This window comes from Idiotropiscis lumnitzeri, chromosome 15, assembly GCF_059441095.1.
Source record: "Idiotropiscis lumnitzeri isolate Australia: NSW breed Sydney's pygmy pipehorse chromosome 15, RoL_Ilum_1.0, whole genome shotgun sequence".
NCBI lineage: Eukaryota > Metazoa > Chordata > Actinopteri > Syngnathiformes > Syngnathidae > Idiotropiscis > Idiotropiscis lumnitzeri.
In genome coordinates this window covers 14,517,487-14,537,980 of record NC_142405.1, presented here as the reverse complement: position 1 = coordinate 14,537,980, position 20,494 = coordinate 14,517,487, and the positions used below count along the sequence as shown (strand labels likewise).

The window sequence follows — 20,494 nt, the reverse complement described above, 5'->3', positions numbered from 1 at the left end:
ATATATTTTCAATAAGGGCTTGAACAAGATATTAATGTGAGTTTACTACACTTTTATAAAACAGACACGACCAACACAAACGTCATTTTTTGAGAGGAATGACCATCTGATTTTGCATTAACCCAGAAAGAGTATTCTGTTAAGCGCAGCTTTTTTCTAAACCTTCAAACTGTCGCCTCACTCAAGTAAATCATCAAGCTGGCGCTTGTGGCTGTTTTGTCTTTTGAAGAAACATCACCCAGAGGGAAGACGAAAACAAAAGCGAGGATATTCCATGCAAGTCAAGCATGTTATAAACCACAGGAGCACTATTAATTTTTTTAAATTACTTAATGTATTCATGTCAACATATAGTAATGGTAATAGTAATGGTATCTGGATTTATTTTTAATATTTTTACTCACAACTGCAATGTATTTCCACCAGCATGCTTCGAAATTGACAAATGAATTGGAAAAAAAACATAATTGTAATGTGATCAAATCATTAAGCCCACTGGCAGATGGTCCAGCTTCAGCAATACAGTAAAAGCAGGAGGAAATTGCTGCAAGTGCGAGGTCAATTCAGGCCTGTCCTATTTCACACATCGCAGCACTATTTTGTATATGTTACCTTCCAAAGGTATTCTGCCCATATATTGTAACCAATCACGATGTTTAGACAGAACTATACCAACCCGCTATAAATTGTAATTGTACGGCACATAAGAGCCCCTAAAATGCAGCAGTGCTTGAACTTGTGACCCCTTCACACATGGAAACACATTGCTGAAATTTGAGGATGGACGGAAGGAGAGACAAAGGCAAGACAAGAGTGTGGTGCAAGTTGAGAGTAAACAATCTTTTCACACCATCATAAATCATTGTGCAGCTACAGATCTTTTTTCCTTACACCTGGCTGCCAGGTCCCATTTAATACTACATGTTTTCTTTCTTCCGCTCACCCTTGTTCTTCCTTTCTCATGTTCTTCCAAGAGAGAGAGAGAGAGAGAGAGAGAGAGAGAGAGAGAGAGAGAGAGAGAGAGAGAGAAAGAGACAGAGAGAGAGAGAGATAGAGAGAGAGAGAGAGAGAGAGAGAGAGACAGAGAGAGAGAGAGAGAGAGAGAAAGAGAAAAGAATAGCGAGACTGCAGGGCCCTTGTTTGTTGCCCACTCTGGGGCATCTGTCTGAAGGATTCACTGACACGCATAGAAGCTACCAAGTTTTTTGCTGTCCACAAGTGGCGCGTACACGTGGGGACGACGCTTGGACCTTGCAGTGGGCTCCAGAGCACTGGCACGCAGCATGTTTCGTGACAGGGTGTGGGATCGGCATGCTTCGGAAATGCACCCCGGTAGATTAATGACTGAGCATGCAAAACGTACACGCGGGGACACAACATACCTGGATCTCTATTTGGTGAAGTGGTGATTTCCTCGGATCAAGTCTATTCTGAGGACAATTTGAAAAACAGGGAGCTCGTTGTTTTCTTTTGGATTTTCAGTGCGTATTTCAACGCTCACGCTGCTGGCTGGCATTACTATTATTCCCGATCGTTCACACGCAGATGTGGTCTCCTAAGTCTGGGCCCCTTTTTCTGCTCCCCTAAAAAAAAGTGCGCAGGCGCTCTCTCCGCGTTCTTTCCTGCACTGCGCTACAGGGACTTCTCGCTTCTTATTCCCATGCAGAGCATTTGTGCACCAAAGAGACAAGATGTGATTATGACTGAATCTGAAAAATAAAACGATTACTTATCATTATTCATTCTGTATCATTTTTTATGACAATATCGTCCACCTATTGGCCATTGCATCAAATTCATACTAACCTGCTTTTCTCCCTTCACATTTGCTGTAGTGCTTTGAATCTGCGGTTCCGACGTTGCCTATGCGCGGGATATACCGGAATGACTGAGTGAACTGTTCCTGAACCAAGCAGCCGACTGAGAGCCATGCAAGAGATGCCGAAGTAGTCGGGGAGAAGAAGGGGGGTTCTGGTTCTTGCCCCTATCCAATAGGGTAGTCTGGTTGAGCTGGGCCAGGGGGTCAGTGAGGTTCGTTTTGACCTGCCTGTCTGTCTTGCCTGCACGCGGCACAGATGTTGGATATTACATGGCGTCAAACTGAGAGCAACCAGCAGTGGAACAAGGTGGTGGCGAGAGGGAGGGGGGAGAGCGGAGTTGTGTACATTTAGCAAATTATTGGCGTGTTCCTGAAATGTACGCTTAAAACAACACCATACAAATTAAATACTTTTTTTTTTAATATAGGGAAAAATAGTATTCAACCAAGACCAAGGAAAAAAATAACGCGCGGGAAGTATTGGCTTTCTTAAATGAATGACCAAAATTATTTTGGGCTATGTGAACTTTCACGTTCAGTGACTGACCAAAATTTAATATCACCATTGTATGTTCGCTTGGTAATTACGCCATAGTCCGCAGCTAAAAGCCAAAAACGAAATTAGGAGCAGAAATGTGCGCTTGATTTCGTCAGTCCGTCTGTCTTTGTGTGTTTTGTATGTGTTATCGTCCCACGCGTATAGACTCGCCCACGCAGCCAATGTTAAAAAAAATCTAGACACGACGATAAGCGCAAGTATAATAATAATAATAATTATAATAATAATAATAATAATAATAATAATAGCGCAAAATTCAGACGTATCCCCAAAAAGAACAACTATAAACCAGTTAATGTGTGTATTTAAACAAAGCGTAACAAAGACTTTTTAAAAATCCTGTCCACTTACAACTCTTAAATCGTTTCTCATGCACAATTTAAAGAGCCCTTTCATTGATTGATTTATGTTTTCACCGTTTCAAAATCGGATTATACCATTTTCCGATATTTTGAATCCAGACCTACTTTCTTTACTTCCATGAAATTGTTTTTATATATATATATATATATATATATATATATATATATATATATATATATATATATATATACAACAATGCTTTGTGCCTTAAAAAATATTCGTTCATTTTCAATAACCGCGCATGATGCGCTAAACTTTAATTGTAGCGCTCATGATGTTAAAACGGTGTTGTCCATTAATTCAAATTTAAGTCGTACTCATAGCCGTTTTCGTGAGGTCTGCCAGGCGTTGGCTCACAAATGACAAAATATAAGTCAACATAACAAAGGTTTTAGAATTATTTACGCTCTTCTATAAATGATGTCCCGTTGTGCTAAAGCATTTTGCAGGCAGTGCGACTATTAGTTTCATTTCTATTGTGTTGCACGGCAACCTAGACTCCAGAATTTGCGATTTGTTGATGTGAAGAGTTGTGAATGCCGATAGACCTTGCGAGATTTGATAACACCCTTAACTGTTTGGTGGATGACGTTTCTAGAAATATTTGAACTATTTTACGCGGGTTTGGCTTTATCTTTCCAGACCAAACACACTTAGAAGCGGTCACATGCCTCAGGATAAGATAAAACAAGTGATCTGATGCCGCGTAATCTGGTGTGTGTATACTAAAGTGGAATTTGGCCAGCGTTTGATTCGAAAACATAAACAAATATAAAATGTCCCAGTTACCATTTCATATAGCCAATAGTTGCACGAGTATACGTAATTTCAACTTTCATGTTGTAAAATATAATACGTATGTAACATATCGAACGATAACGTGCTGGATTATATTTTACACGAAGGCAGAATGGAGCATTCCACCTTGTCAAAAGAATCGTCTCAGGCTACCGTTGCCGTCAACGTTTGACGGGAAATGGCGGATCAACTATAATTCGGTTACACCGAGTTTTAGAGTAATGGGATGGGAGGGGCGGGGATTAAATGTAGAAAAATCCGCTAGAAGTGCTACCATGACGCTATATTCCACACTCATTAGTATTATTATTATTATTATTATTATTATTATTATTATTATTATTATTGTTGTTATTATTATTATTATTATTATTATTATTATTATTATTATTATTATTATATTATTATTATTGTTATTGTTATTATTATTATTATTATTATTATTATTATTATTATTATTATTATATTATACTTGTTATGCTTGCTATGTTTTATTATGAATGCGGTTTTTTATTATTACTGTGAAATCCTAATAATAAAACAACCTGATTTTGAGCCACTTTTTTTTTTTAAATCACTGTAGATCCACACATTAACATGGGCAGCACCTTTTTGTCGCACATTTAAGTATGAGAATAGTTGGATTGAAGGTGTGGGATTGAGAAAAAGCAGAGACACGGAGTACTGACATGAAGAATGGATACCAGCCTCAGCCTCATTTCGAAGAATTTACTTGGGAGTAAACAACACGGATATAGTACGAGATTGTAGCTTTCAGTCTGAGTAGGTGATTTTGATAAATATAACATTACACAGGTCTCCTAGTGTATAAAATGCTTATTGTGTATCTTATTTAATTAAAATTTGCGGTCAGAAGGCTTTGTACAGCTTTATCACTAACTTGGACTATCAAACGCCTCCCAGCAAGATGGATGAAATACTCTTTCCGCTGTGTGTCAAATTTAACCTAATTTTCAGTTAATTGCTCGCCACAGAAATTCAACACTTGGAGCTACAGCTCCCAAGCAAAAACAAAACCCTTTCAGCAAATCAAGTGCACGTTTAAAAGGCATGGGTGTGTGTGGTGGTATGGAGAAAATGAAGGCATATGCAGGGAGAGGGGAAAGGGGAGCCAATCTCAACTGGTCTCTAGTGTATCGTCGCTCCATCGGCCGTCATTTCCTCCTCACCATCTCTTCACGACTTATCGCGTATAACGCCATAAACAACAACACTCCCTCACAAACACACAATGGCAGGCGCGGCCGCACGCTGACACCCAGCCTCACTATAAATCAAGAGAAGTAGCTGGCTGCTGGCTGACATGCAGGGAGAAAAAGCAGAAGGAGAGAGAGCGAGAGAGAGAGAGGCTGTGAGGGAGGGATGGAAGTAGAGAGGAATGCAGAGGCAGACAGGAAGTGATGGGAGCAAGATGGAGAAGAATATAAAAGTGATTGTTAAGATACAAACAGCCACCGGCTAACATTGATTTCAAATAAATGATTATGATTATGATTATGATTATGGGCAAGGTGATATGTGTCAACAACACGACAGCAACATGCACGATGAGAATATCACATCACTATTGTTATTTGGGGGGGATATTTACCAAGGGCTTAAAAAAAGCTTATAAGCCAGTGAGATGGATGCAGGCGAGGACAATGCAGCGTCGTTGGAGCGTGCTTTCTTTTCCCCCAACGCAGGTCCTCTTCCTTCCGCAATACTCACGCTGTGTCCACAACGACCCGAAAGACGCACACCCGTCCAAATTTGTTATATTGCAGCTCCTTTCTCTCTTCTATCCTCTCTCTCTGTCTCTCTCTCTGTCTCTCTCTCTCTCTCTCTCTCTCTCTCTGTCTCTCTCTCTCTCTCTCTCTCTCTCTCTTTCTCTCTCTCTCTCTCTCTCGCTCTCTCTCTTTCTCTCTCCAGTTATCTCTCTCACTCTCTTCTCTGTTCTCTCTCTCTCTCTGTTTGGGGAACCTCACTCGTGTCCCCCTTTTTTGTTTGAAAGGAGAGTTTAAATTTTCACGACACTAACACACTAACACACGAGACAACTTTTCTTGGCGCTATATTTCTGACAGATAAATATAGATTTTGCAACCTCTGCAATTATGACATAAAGTTATAAGGTAAAGAAACGGGTGGGCCAAGAAATTAAATATGTTACATGGTGCTCTTTAAAAATGATGGTACGTTTCGTTATTTGATACACTTCAGCATCCTTTTCCACTGTTCATATTGGTTGAATTCCTTAAAAATTAATGACTTTATGCCGAAATATGAGTATGAATGGGAAATATTTGTTTGTGACGTTGCTGTTTTTCATCTTTGTCTTTTTCAGACATCCGGAAATTCCTTTTTTACTGTCACAAACACTCCATCATATTTTGCTGAATTGTGAAATATTCAAAAAAATGTACTGAATAACATATCTTGTCGTTAGAATACGTATCCCCTCTCCTGTGAATATAATTATAAATGCAAACTACATTTTCAAGAACATTAGCTACTGAAAGACACGATAAGCCGCTTAGAGGCCGTGAACTACAGTTATTTTCTTAGAGCGAAGTGGTAGGGCATATAAAAAAATAGCGAGCAAAACTTTGGTGTTCAGCAAATAGAAGATTGTCGGAGAATGACAAAGAAACAACAGGCAGACAAAGGTCTCCCGTCGCGTGGCCAGGCAGGGCCGTAACAATAGAATCGGGAAACAATTTGGCCCCCGTGTGTCCGTATGGTTTCAGATCTCTAATGCATGAAACAACGGAGCATGGAAGAAGAGCTAACCTCGCTGCTTCAAGCAACAACTTCTTCAAGGTCAAACGTGAGAGGATATACCGAGGCTACCATATAAAAGAAACATATGTCAAACAATAAATGTGAACTGTTTTATAGAACAAATGTAAATTCAGAAGGGGGGGTGCATTGTGCATTTAAAAAAAACATACATATTCTGATAAAGGGAGTTATCGTTTATATTAATCCTTTAATTAAATTCACACAAAGAGCAATATGGCACGTTTCTGTCCTGCCCACAAGAAGATTGAAATCAAACATTTGCAGTGATGATGATGGCGTTTGTAATGATGGCCATAAATTACAGCAGTCGGTGTGAACAACAGCGAAGATAAGCTTGCAGCAAAGGAACCTGGACGTTCTGACAACAGTTTCACGAATTTGCTTTGCAAATGTGCCACATGCATTGAAAATACAACAGAAATCAAAACAACCCCCCCCCAAAAAAAATCCAGTAAACACAATGGAATTCTTGATTGGCTTCAATAATCCAGCACTGCACTAAAGAGGATCATAGTGGCCTTGTTTGTATATGTTAGCTCACTGCCATGTTTGAATTCAATTTAAATAGATATTAAAATATTGTCTGCATCACCATTTCGTTGTTTGAACACGATGAAAAAAAAACAATAATTATGGTTCTAATATATGTTACAACTGCGCCAGTGGTGGAAGTGATGTTCAAACGTTAAGAATCATGCGGTTTTGTGGAGTGGCCTCTGCGTGATGGATTAGGGCAGGTTCAGTCTTCCTTCTCTTTAACCATTAATCTGTCATTGACTCTGAACTGAAAATAGTGTTTTTTACTATAAAGAATGAATCAAAAAAATATTGCATGAGATGATTGTTGGATTTGTGTAGAAATAATAATAATAATAATAATAATTATTATTATTATTATTATTATTATTACTATTATTATTATTATTATTACTGTAGTTATTGTTATTAATAATAATAGTGTTAATAATAATAATAATGTTGATGTTATATAATCATAAGAATAATTATTATTATTACATAATATCAAATATTATTATTATTATTATATAATATGTATTGTTATTATTATTATTATTATTATTATTATTATCCAACAATAAAAACAGTGTGAACAGAGGAAGATTGATTTACCAAGCTCTGTCATTTTTTTTTTTTCTTTACTGCCGCTCGTAAATCTGTCTCGAGTTTAAAATATATTGCAGAGCGCCACACGTGAGGTCTTCCCCCGGCCTCTTTCAAGACTTGTGTGGTTGGGTGGATGTATGGAGAAAAAGCTCAGTCCGACTTTTAATCAAATTATACTGTTTTGTCATTGCAGATTTTTATTAAATATCGGTTTGTGGGTGATTTAAAGCATGAGTCCGTGAAGACTGAATGCAGTACAAAAATGAATATAATGACTACTCATCCACATACTGCTCATTTCACAGGCATATTTAACATATTTGAAATGAGCAATGAGCCCACCTTTCCACTTCTTCATTCGAGTCAAGGGTGAGCATGGAGCCTATCCTAATTTTATGTAATTATTTATATATATATATATATATATATATATATATATATATATATATATATATATATATATATATATATATATGTATATATATATATATATATATATATATACACACACACACACACGTGGGTCTCCGGTTTTCTCCCACATTCCAAAAATATGCATGGCAGGTTTATTGTACACTCTAAATTACTCCTAGGTACGAGTGTGAGTGCAGATGGTTGTTCGTCTCTGTGTGCCCTGCAATTGGCATGTTCAGGGTGTCCTCCGCCTACTGCCCGAAGACAGCTGGGATAGGCTCCAGTGCACCCGCAAGCCTAGTGAGGAGAAGCAGTTAATATAACATATATATATATATATATATATATATATATATATATATATATATATAGAGAGAGAGAGAGAGAGAGAGAGAGAGAGAGAGATAGATAGATAGATAGGCTAACAAATGATGATATGATAAAAAATGGTGGATGAGACACGCATGCGGAATGAACAGACTGAAAATACATTTTCACATTGAATTGGGTGTTCCATTGTTACACATGAAGTAAACATTATATATACATATATATATATATATATATATATATATGTATATATATATATATATATATATATATATATATATATATATATATATATATATATATATATACACACTTGTGTATATATATATATATATACACACTTGTGTATATATATATTTATATATATATATATATATATATATATATATATACACTTGTGTATACTCTTAAAATCATGTATAGTCCTTGGCTTTTTCAACAAGCACATTAGACTCTGCTCATGTAGTCTTGTTATTTGTTGCTATTTTTTCTATTGTTTTGTTTATTTCATTTTTAATTGGCTTATTTTAGTAGTCTTTTAATTTATGTGCAGTTTCAAGTAAAGTGACTTGTTTCATCTGCATTGTTTTTAAAGTAATTCATAAATAAAATCAAGTTCAGTATTTTATCTCTAAACCATAAAAGACTATTTTTTATGAACTGCGTATCTCTGTGTATAAAACTAGCCCTTTAACTGTGAACTGAATGCGACCCCTCCAAAGGTGATTGGCTTCCATGGCAGTTTGTCTCTGACTGCCTGCGGTTTACAGTGCCCTAAACTCTGCATGTTATGACTAAGGGGCTAGGGGGCTCGGGAGGTCTGGGAATGTCCGAATGAGCGGAGGATGCAGGGCCCTTGCGAGGTCAAGGCGGGTAACATAGGGAGGGGGGGATAACCACAGGTCAGCCTCTTGCTTCAGAGTCACCCGACCTCATCGGTCAGCAAAACGTGTCCCCTGTATGAACCCATTCTGGCCACGGCCCCCGTACAACCATCAATCCTCAACACACTGTGCTGCCTTTCGTGATAGCAGCTGCATATTTTTCCGTTTGTTTCTTTCGCTTCTACGAGCATTGAATGTAGCCATGGCAGACCAGAGCTTTTGCCCTTTTTATTTCTAACTCTGCCCAGATTGATTTCTATAGGTGTCAAGGGGCAGCTCTGGTCAATGGATAACAGGCCCAAGAAAGACGAAACCGCAATAGTTTGCAGTCATTAAAAAAATACTATAGTTTTTTTTTTCTTTCACAGAAAGTAGCCATTAACCAACATTATTTTCACCTTGCCCACTACATCTTTATCAATTTAGAATCATTTAAACCACAGATGCTCCTGGACATTGACACCACACTTAATATATAAGTGTATAAATGTGAATTTCTGAGTATATAAATATAACATATGACATAATATAATGGTAAAACAAAAAACACTAAATTCAAATGCGCACGTGCAATAATTGCCATGTATGCACGAAAACAGATGTTCAACCACCTCGAGGCCCAGTGAGTGACAAACAAACGTAGAAGTGACGTTTTGGTGCAATGGTGAGCGGACACAAGTTTCATAAACACTGAAGGAAAAAGAACAGAAAACACAACATCAACACTAATCGTGATCTGTACCAGAGACGCGCGTTCACGCACACTATGCATGTTCGCGCACGCAAACCCAAAGCCCCCACGGCCATTTGTCTAATTCCACCAAATGCGCATAGGGCAATAAAACCATTAAAACGCCACGGAGCCGTCACTGAACAAGCAAGGGAGCCAAAATACAAACACGGACATGTTACAATTGAATTTCCAGGCCTTACCTTGCAAGGCACCTTGTTTATGAAATCCGTCGCCATCTTCTCGAGTTTCCTATCGGTGTCTTCTTTCCAATGAGCAGGAAAAACTTTTTTTTCTTTCTTATACTCTCGAAGGGCGTAAAAATAGCCCTTGAATGAGTGGGTAGAAAAGAAAGTTCTTTCTTGAGTGTTAAGTGTGTGTTGGAGGAGGGGGATGTCTTCCAAGACGTTTTCTTTCTTTTTTTCTTCTGTTCCTCCTGACAGAAGGGGCCTTGCAGGAGACTGTGAAATGACAATAGAAAAAGAAGAAGGTTTAAGAAGAACAGGTGATTAATGGTTGTTTCATGTATAATTCTCACATTTTTCTTGTCTGAGCTGTCGTCTCGCTCCTGTTTCCAAATAATGGTCTTAAACTTTTCACAGGCCGAGGGCATCCTCACGATAATACTCCCTCATTATAAGAAAGCAACAGAAGGTCCGGCTGATATGAGGTTGAAAACTAAACATAAGCTTCTATGCATCTTAAATGGGTAACCATGGTACGCAGGTGGTAATTTATTTCAAGATTTAATAAAACACAGAGGGGCAGAATTAGTATTTGGACTATAGGGTTTATTTGAAATGTATAGCTAAAATTTTATTTTATCAACAACGTTTAATAATGCACGAAAAGTATTTGAAGCGAAGCGCTATTGTTAGTTAGTGCGTCCAATCCATGTTTCATGCATGCGCAAAAGATGGAATAGGACAGGTGCCTCAAGATGCAAACAGAAGCCAAGCAAATACGACACTGCTAATTTGTTTTGTTCGCCATTCGAACACATGCGTGCTGGTTGATACGAGGGGTGTTTTTTACGGTGCCATAGGCTTTCATAAATGGAAGAAAATAGATGAATGGACAAAGGGAGTCTCTTTGGCAAGGGGCCCAGGGAGAAATCAGCCAACATGTAATGGCGAATCTTCTCTGGGCCGAGGAATACGAGTGGACCAATTTGGGGGGCACATTTTTAGTTTAAAGTTCATCGAGAGGAATGCTATTTTCTTGCCCCACACCCTCTCTTGCGCTTTATTTTTCAATACCTGCTCTAGAAGAAAATGAAAATTAATACGGGAGCCCAGGCTTACAAAAGAAGTCATTCGTCTTGTTGATTATCTATTTGCTTGTCAGGGTTTGAGCTATGGTGCCGACCCTCACCCTTTTTACATTGTAAGAGGGAAAAAAACACACATGCGCACATGCCGCTTATGTTGGGAACAAGAATAAAGCGTTGTGCAGAAATCACATTCATTAACGTATTCAAAGACCACAACTAAGTCTTTTTTTTTAATTATTATTCAACGATGAATGGAAAATGTTGGTCGGCCCCATTCAGTGTCAATGTGCTGCACAATGCCGTTAAATTAACCGGGGAAAGGGGGTGAAACGGAGGGACGGTTTGTGATTTAAAACGAGATTATAGGACGTAATGTACCAAGATCACTAGCGGCAAGGAAAAATTAATCATCATGAGCCCCTGATTTCTCACGACAACTCCCATTTTGTGTGTGTTGAGAACACTGAAATCATATTGAGAAATGCATTGTGCAGTATGCATTTTACACACATCTTTCAGCGTTGGGTTTGCTTGAGATGACAGTTGAGAAGGCTAAGTTGAATCCATTTTTAAAACTAACATGCAATAATTATTAGGAAAAATATCAGCAAATAAAATAATTTCTCAGTGGAAAATATAGGATATTGGAAAACAACGCATTTTCAGGAGTGATTTTATTTTGTATTGACAAATATTTAAAACAGCATATAAACACAGATGCAGCATAACACGTTCCACACTGTTATTACTACTATTATTATTATTATTTAATATGTAAAAAATATCTTTGGAATGTAAATAGAATAACATCTTAAAATAACACTTGGAATATTTGTCATAAGATAAGGGGAGTGGCGACATGTTATGCGCGTATTTTATACAACAAATAATTCTGAAATGCAATAAAAGTTTCCCTACGTGCGAGTGCGTGTGCGCGTGTGCGTGCGTGTGCGTGCGTGTGCGCGCGGGCTTGTGTGTGAGTGTGCGTGTGTGTGTGTGTGTGTGTGCGCGCGCGTGCGTGTGGGCGCGTGCGTGTGTGTGTGGTGCGTCTCAATCGAGCAATCAGACATTATTAGACTACGGTTTGAAAATAACAAAGGATCTCAACAGAGCATTTTATTGCAAGTAATATTTGATACACTCGTCATATAATGCTCCAAATTAGAACGCTTGAACATGCGTCACTTGTCACTTCAACGGTCTGAAGAAAACGTTTTCAAAGTGCAGCCGAGGTAATATTGTATTGAGTGCGTACTTGGTATATATTACAAATACAAAAGAAAATCCTTTGGATTGACTTAATTCAAACGTGCATCGGTTTCATGTGAATATACGTGTTATCATTTCGTTATTTTGAGAAAAAGAGGGGAGAGTTACGTGAATTTACAACATTGTAACATCAATATTTTTGGGGTGTTTGTCTGACATCTCTCCGAACACTAGTTTGGCCTACTTGGTTATTTAACTTAGCAACCTGCGTTAAATATCAGCAAATAGCGCTCCTTGTCATTCTCGGCGTCAAAACATGCATCATTTTGCGAGCAATGTTGAGTATCGAAAATGAAATTTAACATTAAAAAACCTGGATTTGGTCAATAAATAGCCGATTATATACACATTCATTTCTTTGCATAAAGGCCTTTCATTGCGGTTACATTTAGGACGGAACTTACACAATTTACAGTATAGTGTGATAATATATCTCGATAGAAAGATCGCTGTCACGTTGCGGTGGATCGGAGCGTGCGAGTGGTTTGACGAAACTACTAAAAAGGCAGAACCGCCTTTAATCCATTCCTCCATTCACTCATCTTCAGGCACAGAATGAATTTGACTAATTGTTCCCAATTTGGTGTTATTATGAATGAAAACTGTAAATTAAGGGTGAACGTGGATTTTACACAAAATATAAAAATATTATGTAGTGAAATTTGAAGGTGGGCATCATCCTTTTGCATCTGCTTTCAGTCAGGCTCTTAGTTGAGTGTTTTTGTGTTAAGAACGGTGACCGCCAGAATGTGTAACATCTCCGATAGATCCACAGTTTTTATCAACAGCTTCGTTGTTTGGGGATGGCAGAAATGTAGCAAAGGGCAGATGAGCACGATTTCTATGCGTGGTCAGGTGGAGCCAGTTAAAGCTTGGGCGTTTGTATTATTCCCACAGCGGACCTTGGTGTTGGGCAATTTATGGTCCTTCTTCCATTTCATTCGTCGGTTCTGAAACCAGATTTTGATCTGCCTTTCCGACAGACACAGTGCGTGTGCTATCTCCACCCTGCGCCTGCGCGTTAGGTATCGATTGTAGTGGAACTCCTTCTCAAGCTCCAGAACTTGCTGGCGGGTGTAAGCTGTCCGAGAGCGCTTCGGCTCGCCTCCTGTGTAGTTTGAACTCACTGTGAGAGAACAAAGTAACGTATTACTATATTTACAACAACCATAATAAAAATACAAATAATCATCATAGTAACAATAGCCCATTCAGGGACGAGCACGGAAAATTGGCTATGATGCACACATCTGACTTGGTGTGCTGTTGTGTGCACGCCACTATAAAAAAATTAAAGGTAATAGGTAATATATAATCCTCAGACTCTGGTGCTTTTAGAGCCTCATGCGCAGTCACCGCGTGCATTATGTGTGCTTGCTGCAAGTGATGAGTTAAATGCAGATTGCCACAATGCGCATCCTAATAACGTTTGAATTCTTGGCAATTAAAATATTACGATTTTAAATACTATTAGCAGCCTCAGTGGTCACGATTATTTTATCTATTACGAAAAAAAAGAATGCTTCCGTGGTCATGCGCTTGTTAATGCCCCCAACCCCCAGCAAGGACCCCCCCACCTCCACACACACACATTGACAAAAGATGTGATTTGATTCCAAAACGAAGGCCAAATTTTGACTACATTTTGTAGTTGAGAGCTGCGACATTTGGACAGGATACTTCAAAACATGCTAAACGTTAATTGGACCGACAAAGGAAGCAATGAGCGCATTAAATGGGGGAATGCTTCTTTACAACGTCTGCACGCCCACGACACACTGGAAGTTAGGGTCGTAGATTGTCTGTCTAGTATCCACATCGAAAAGACGTGATTGAATAAACTCGCGATAGCAACAGCAAACATTGAAACTCCCATTATACTTGCAACCACGCCGTTTCCAACATTCGGGTGGACATATTACTCGTTACAGCTGTCTTCACATCGTCGTCAGCCAGGCAACGACAACACTGAAAAGATATAATAGATGGCGGTATTTGCCTTTACATTAGTGTTTTACGGCACGCTCTATAAACAGAAATATTTCAGCTGCCATAAAACTTCCCCTCCCCTGGAACACAGAGAGGGGAAGGAAGGCTCGGCAATGTGGAGCGCACGGTTTATACAAACCTACCACTTAAAATCTAATTACCACAGCATAAAACCTAACTTATGAGTTCAGTCTGGGTTGTCATAAAGCAAGGACTCGAGCCTGAGATCGGACTTCAAAAAGGCACCTCGGCGTAGAGGTGTAATAAAAATTTATGGAGGGTGTAATTATGTTGGCCGTGCAAACAGACGATCGTAAATCTCCGAGGACTACCAGTCGAAGTCCAAGCGAGAGGAAGCTGTAGATTGTGACCGTCGACACCAAGACAACGGCGTGGATTTGACTGCATGTCAAGCGAGCGAGACGGAAGTTTGCATGCAACACTCACCAATGTTTACATGCACTTTCTTCATCCACGGATACACCACGGGGTCCTTCTTTGTGTTTGCGGGGGAAGACGTGTTATGACTGTGAAGCGGCTGCTCACACGACTGAGGCGGGCTGGGTGTCACCGAGTCCCGGTCGAGTTCTTCTCCAATCTGGGGAATGACGAGGCCGCGAGAGGGCATCTCCACTGAGGGGGGCTGCCCTGCTCGCTGACACTGCGCGTACTGCGGCTCCGCTGGCTGCTGGTCTTGCTGGTGATGGTAGAAAGTCGAGTCTGGTTGAAATGCGGCGGCCTCATGCCTTTGGGAGCGGTAATAGTCCGGAGAATGACTAGGCAGATAGTCACTATGTGAGTACTCATCGCAAGGTGGAAATTTGGGGTCCACATAGCTGGAGTTGATCAAATAGGAGCTCATGGCCATTAATGCCACTCTTTATGCGTAATGGAACCTAATATATGACTAAAATTCATATCGCATCCCTTTACGCGGCGTTCATTCCTGTTCCGCTGAACCCTCCTACTTTTTCTGTCAAGTGAACAAAGTTAAGCGGCCACGTGACGACAGCGAGCCAATGGAACGTGAGCAGGACGCGCCGTGGACAAGGAAATGGGTTAAGTGTACACTCGCCCCTGGCACGCGCACGTCGTCGTGTGCTCTCGTTTTGTGTGCAGTCACAAACAAGTCTTCTCCCTTCCTTTCACTCTCCTCTACATGCATCCCTGCTCCCCAAATCTCACGCATGCCGCCTATAGGGAAAGATCGTTCTGCTCTAACGAAATCATGAGTTTACATCAAATTCTTGGAAATCAAATGTGTTCAAATGAAACGTGAAAATAATCCCTGGAATATTACTTGTGAATTGCCCCCCACCCCAACTGCCCATCAATTATTTTTGGGGTAAGTGCAGTGAGAGCGAAAATGCCAGCGGACTGTTGTGCGGCCACCCAACTACTGTGACAGAGACAAATCTATACCCAGTTTGGAATCGATGGAAAATCAACCAGTAACGGTTACACTGCCTCCTTAATCACTATAAGAGAACTTTCCATGAGCAACAAGCAGGCGTTCGTTCCATATTCACCTACAATACTTAAATAAAGCAATAATTTCCCTGTTATACTCGTGCGTACATACACACACTCACACACGCACGAGCAAGTATACGCACACTTTCATGCACGGACGTAGTCAGTCACCTCAATTCAATGTCAACAAAGCTTAATATGAGTCGTAAATTTCGTAAATGGCCTAAAACTGAATGCCCATGTCAACGAAGATAAACACAAAATCATACATGTAGTTAAATACATACATACAATGCAACATTTAGGAATAACATTCTAACGGCACAGGCCTATACCTATAATAATAAAATAAATTATAGGAACGTCAGTAATTGCAGAATAGTAGGCTGTACAGTGTTAATGTGTCTCCAAATGCTATTTCATTTCACATCCGAATCCTTTGTTTTAACGAAAATTGACACACACACACACACACTCGCGCGCGCGCGCACAGGCACGCGCGTTCAGACACACACTCGCACACACGCGCGCGCGCGCAATCGCACACACTCTTCACCCGATGAGCAGCAGTGGAGTCGACCGCATCATTTTTCAACTAGAGAAATCATTAATAGAGTCCAAGCCTACTACGGGGATGGCCTTTGGAATGCTAGAGTAGGTATAATCGAGTTTTTTAAAGCAACAAGCAAAAAATGACCCATAATTTAAAGCTTTTGTTAAATGAAAACGCTGGCCAAATAACACCGACAACTTTGCCTTTAGGCCTCCTTTGGTGGCAAATGATGTCCAATCCATGCTAAAAAAAAAAAAAAACTAAACTCTTGTTGTGTCCATCGGGGCCGTCGTTAATAAATCTACTATATACTCCCCTAGAAGCGAATTTGTGATTGCTTTCAAGATTTGGACACAAATCCGGATCTACAGGGTAGATATAGAAGACAGGGTCTCTCAGGTTAAAACGTTAAGAGAAGAGTGGTAGGGATTGGGGTGAGTTGTTATATATTTATATATATTTTTTTACTGCAAGAAGGAGACATTTTACCCAGCTGACAGAAGATGCAATAATATGTCACAAGCGTGCAAAGCAGGTAAGGGTCCAACAAGAAAAAAATCATTATCATAATAAATGTTAAAGTATTATTAACAAACATACCTCTGTACATATATTGTGTTACAATAATAATTATAATTGTATTGAACGCATGCAAATTGAAATTTGAATTAAACTGGCTAAAAAATTATGAGATGTCCTTTTGAAAAATGTTCATCAAAGTTAGTTTTTACTAGAATAATTGTGGATTGTTCAGCCTTTTTGTTTGCAATTCTTTCTTTCTTACGTCCCACAAACAAACATTTTCTTCAATTTGCAATGTATTTATCGCTGCGTAAGCATGGGATATCAAGTAGAAAAAATCCGTGGAGTGTAATGTTCTGCACTCACATGATAGTGAAACTGATATTACTGGTATAAAACTGGTCCTTCGCTTTCGGCAATATAGCTTCTCTTCCGTTTCTTTCTATATCACTGAATTGAACTGAAAAATAAGCAGCTAGCCCTCCACTTGAAAATAAAGCCACAGTGTTTGCAACAAACTTCGTTGCATTGTAAAATTATACACCGCACCAAATATGCTATTCTATTCTATTCTATTCTATTCTATTCATTCCCAGGTGTGGGCGCATTCAACTTGACCTCCCGCTCTGCCATCATCCCAGGTATCGATCAAGGTGTGTTGAGTGTGACTGTGACACTTCCTCTGTCTACGTCAAGTTTGTCAGCAGCAGCCTTTGTTTAGGCTGCTCAACGTAGTCCACACGAAGGTCAGTTTGCTGCCATGCAGTCACTCACCAAGCTGGTCAACTAAGACAGAAATATTCCCATTCAAACATACACGAACACAAAGAAAAAATGAAGAAAATAACTTCGTTCAATTGCGTTCTCTCTGTGTGGGGAAATAGTTATATTAGGCGATAAATATTATATTGAGTGTTATTAATATTATATAGATTTTTTAGTTTCGTGTGAAAAAGCAAAAATGGAGTAATAGTAAAAAATAAAATACGGCATCAATATATCATTACATTTTGCTTTTTAATGCAAACAGATGACCGTGTCTCCTTTACATGAATAAATAAATAAATAAATAAATAAATAAATGCACATTTGTGCTAAAAAATCACTGTATGTTTTATAAATAGATAAAGATCTATCTCGTAGGTCACATACCATAAATAGCATATTTCATATTTCAATGTTTTTGTAAAACAAGAAATACCACAATTTTCAGAACAGACGTTGGTATTTTTTTAATTAATATTGTAACCAAAAAGCGGAGGGAAAACGCACCACTAAAAATATCAATGGAAGGATGTATATATATATATATATATATATATATATATATTATTTTTTTTATTATTTTTTTTTTTTTCAGAGCAGACGTTGGTATTTTTTTAATTGATATTGTAACCAAAAAGCGGAGGGAAAACGCACCACTAAAAATATCAATGGAAGGATGTGTGTATATATATATATATATATATATATGTGTGTGTGTGTGTGTGTGGGTGTGGGGGTGTGCGTGTGTGTGTATATGCATAGAGAGCTTTTTTTTACATAGACTGGTCTTGTCAAAGTGTTGAAGTATTATTCAGATGACAAAGAAGTGGCAACAGCAAATAAGAAAAATGTATAGTTTGAAAAATAAAGCTAGGCTCATTCGCAGTTCTTTTGTTATGCAGAGTGACGGACAGGATAAGAAAAATTTTCCCATTATTCTCAGGCCTGACCGTGAATTGGGGCAGTTGGAGGAGTAATATCAAGCGCAAAGTCATAGCTGCAAAGTTATATCAGGAAAAAGGTGAACAAACAGTGATAAACAAAACTAAACAAGACAAAACAAAACAGTGAAATTTAAACCACGTGGATTTATGCGTGTACAATTATCGAATTTGCAAATACAAAGGTATTTAAATTTGAATTCGTCTGCAACACAATGGTGTTTGCCAGGTGAACTTCACGCGTTGACAAAAATTAAATTGGGTATTTTTTGTGATAAAATCACCAGATGCAATAAGCAAAGGAGACGGTACATTTGAGACAGTTGCATAGCACGTGGTATCACTTATCCTCTCACCACCTGCACCACCTGATACCCACGCACGCGCAGGCACGCTCGAACGCTAACGACAGGAGGGGATATCCCCACCCTCCCAACTCAAATCTGTATACTCACCGATGTGCCGCTCTCGAATCCGGCTCAATCTTTAAGACAGTCACCGTCGTCTTCTTATGTCCCACTTTTATGAACGCATCATTTTCGTTGAGTTGATTCGCCAAAGCAACTCTAATATTCTCAGTATGCGTTCTCTCCTATCCATTGCGATGCCACGCGTCCTTCGACGTCTCCACAATGTGTCTACAAACTAGAAAAAGAGATGCGAAGTCGCTGTTATTTTCCACTCACTCAGCCCCTTAAACGTACAAGAAAAGACTCTTCAACAGCAGCCACTGCAGACAGTAGGTGTTAAAAATAACCTTGAAATCGCCTTGGTGGTGAAAATCCAGAAACACAGCGACACCACTCTCCAGTGCACAACCATCACGTGATCGCCATGAGATACCCGACACACGAATGGCAGGTCCCTTGCAGTATTTCCCTGTTTGCGGCTTGGGGCTGCCGAGGACAGCTTGCTCTGCAAGGCATTTACTCATATTGTGCACGCGCGCGTTTCGTGCGTGTCCGTGTGAGCGTGTGTGTGCGTGCGTGCGTGTGTGCGTGTGTGTGTGTGGACTCAAGTTTTCCAATTAATCGGCGACTAAGATACACGCTTTGTTCAACGTAAGAGGCGCGTCCACTGTTTTCAACGTCATGTCGTGACTATACTGACCTCCCTTTCACCCCGAGCAAAACCCCCTCTATTGCCCCCACCTCCCTCCAGTCCTCAGCCCTCGCGTTCCCTCTTCCGCACCCTTTTCTTTCGGCCACTTACTCTCTCTTGCCTACTCTCTCGTTCTGCATTGTGATTTTCGCTCCCTCCGTCATAGCAAATTGAGTTGGGAGTCATTAATTTGAAGAAAAATGGCCGATGGCTACGGTAGGGGTGGGCTGGTCTTTATATCGCTCTCTAAAACAGATTTTTCTTTTCTTCGAATGTCATTTCTCATTTCCTTTTGTCGTGGAACAATTAATGAAACCCTGCGGTTTTACAATCCTTCAAGACAGTAAATATTTAGAACGAAAAAAAGGGTTGCATCAAAGTTGCAAGAGGTAGAATCTCCAGAGGATTTTACATTTTTACAGATCTTCAAATGCATTTTAATCTGTTGCCAGATGTGCTAAATGTTGCATTTTTAAGTCATTGTCGTCATAATTTGCTTACGCACTCTTGTACAAAAAAACGTCACTGTGCTTTAAGCGAGCATGTAAGTACCATGCTTTAGCCATTAAAAAGGCAATATTGATTGGTTATCACTCAAGTTGCAGACAGAATGCGAGCGCTACGACCTAAACCCAATCAATGGTGAACTCAGGATGAACCAAGAGGAAAGACGCAGTTTCCTCTTTTGATGGTGTTTTTAGCAAGGTACCCGACAATTTATAAATGAATAAGTACACTTGGGTTGGGAAGGGACAAAAGGGGAATACAGCGATGCAATTAA

General features: G+C 39.4%; 2 protein-coding genes and 1 long non-coding RNA gene across 3 annotated transcripts in view; all 3 read right to left on the bottom strand.

The window, feature by feature from the left end:
• hoxb3a (homeobox B3a) overlaps positions 1–10,201 on the bottom strand; it is a 30,275-nt gene extending 20,074 nt beyond the window's left edge. Inside the window, exon 1 of the mRNA XM_088316104.1 lies at positions 10,031–10,201. The gene's annotated coding sequence lies outside the window, so the exon portion shown is untranslated. The remainder of the gene's footprint in view (positions 1–10,030) is intronic.
• Positions 10,196–19,502, bottom strand: LOC148323048 (uncharacterized). Its single transcript, XR_015846585.1, has 3 exons — positions 19,370–19,502; positions 19,068–19,257; positions 10,196–10,288 (listed from the first exon to the last, which is right to left on the bottom strand). It is a non-coding gene; the product is annotated as an uncharacterized LOC148323048 (long non-coding RNA).
• On the bottom strand, positions 11,883–15,313 carry hoxb4a (homeobox B4a). Its single transcript, XM_088316110.1, has 2 exons — positions 14,806–15,313; positions 11,883–13,495 (listed from the first exon to the last, which is right to left on the bottom strand). The coding sequence occupies exons 1-2, from the start codon at positions 15,224–15,226 to the stop codon at positions 13,221–13,223; spliced, it is 696 nt and encodes a 231-aa protein (XP_088172236.1). The 5' UTR covers positions 15,227–15,313; the 3' UTR covers positions 11,883–13,220.
• Positions 19,503–20,494: the final 992 nt, after the last annotated feature.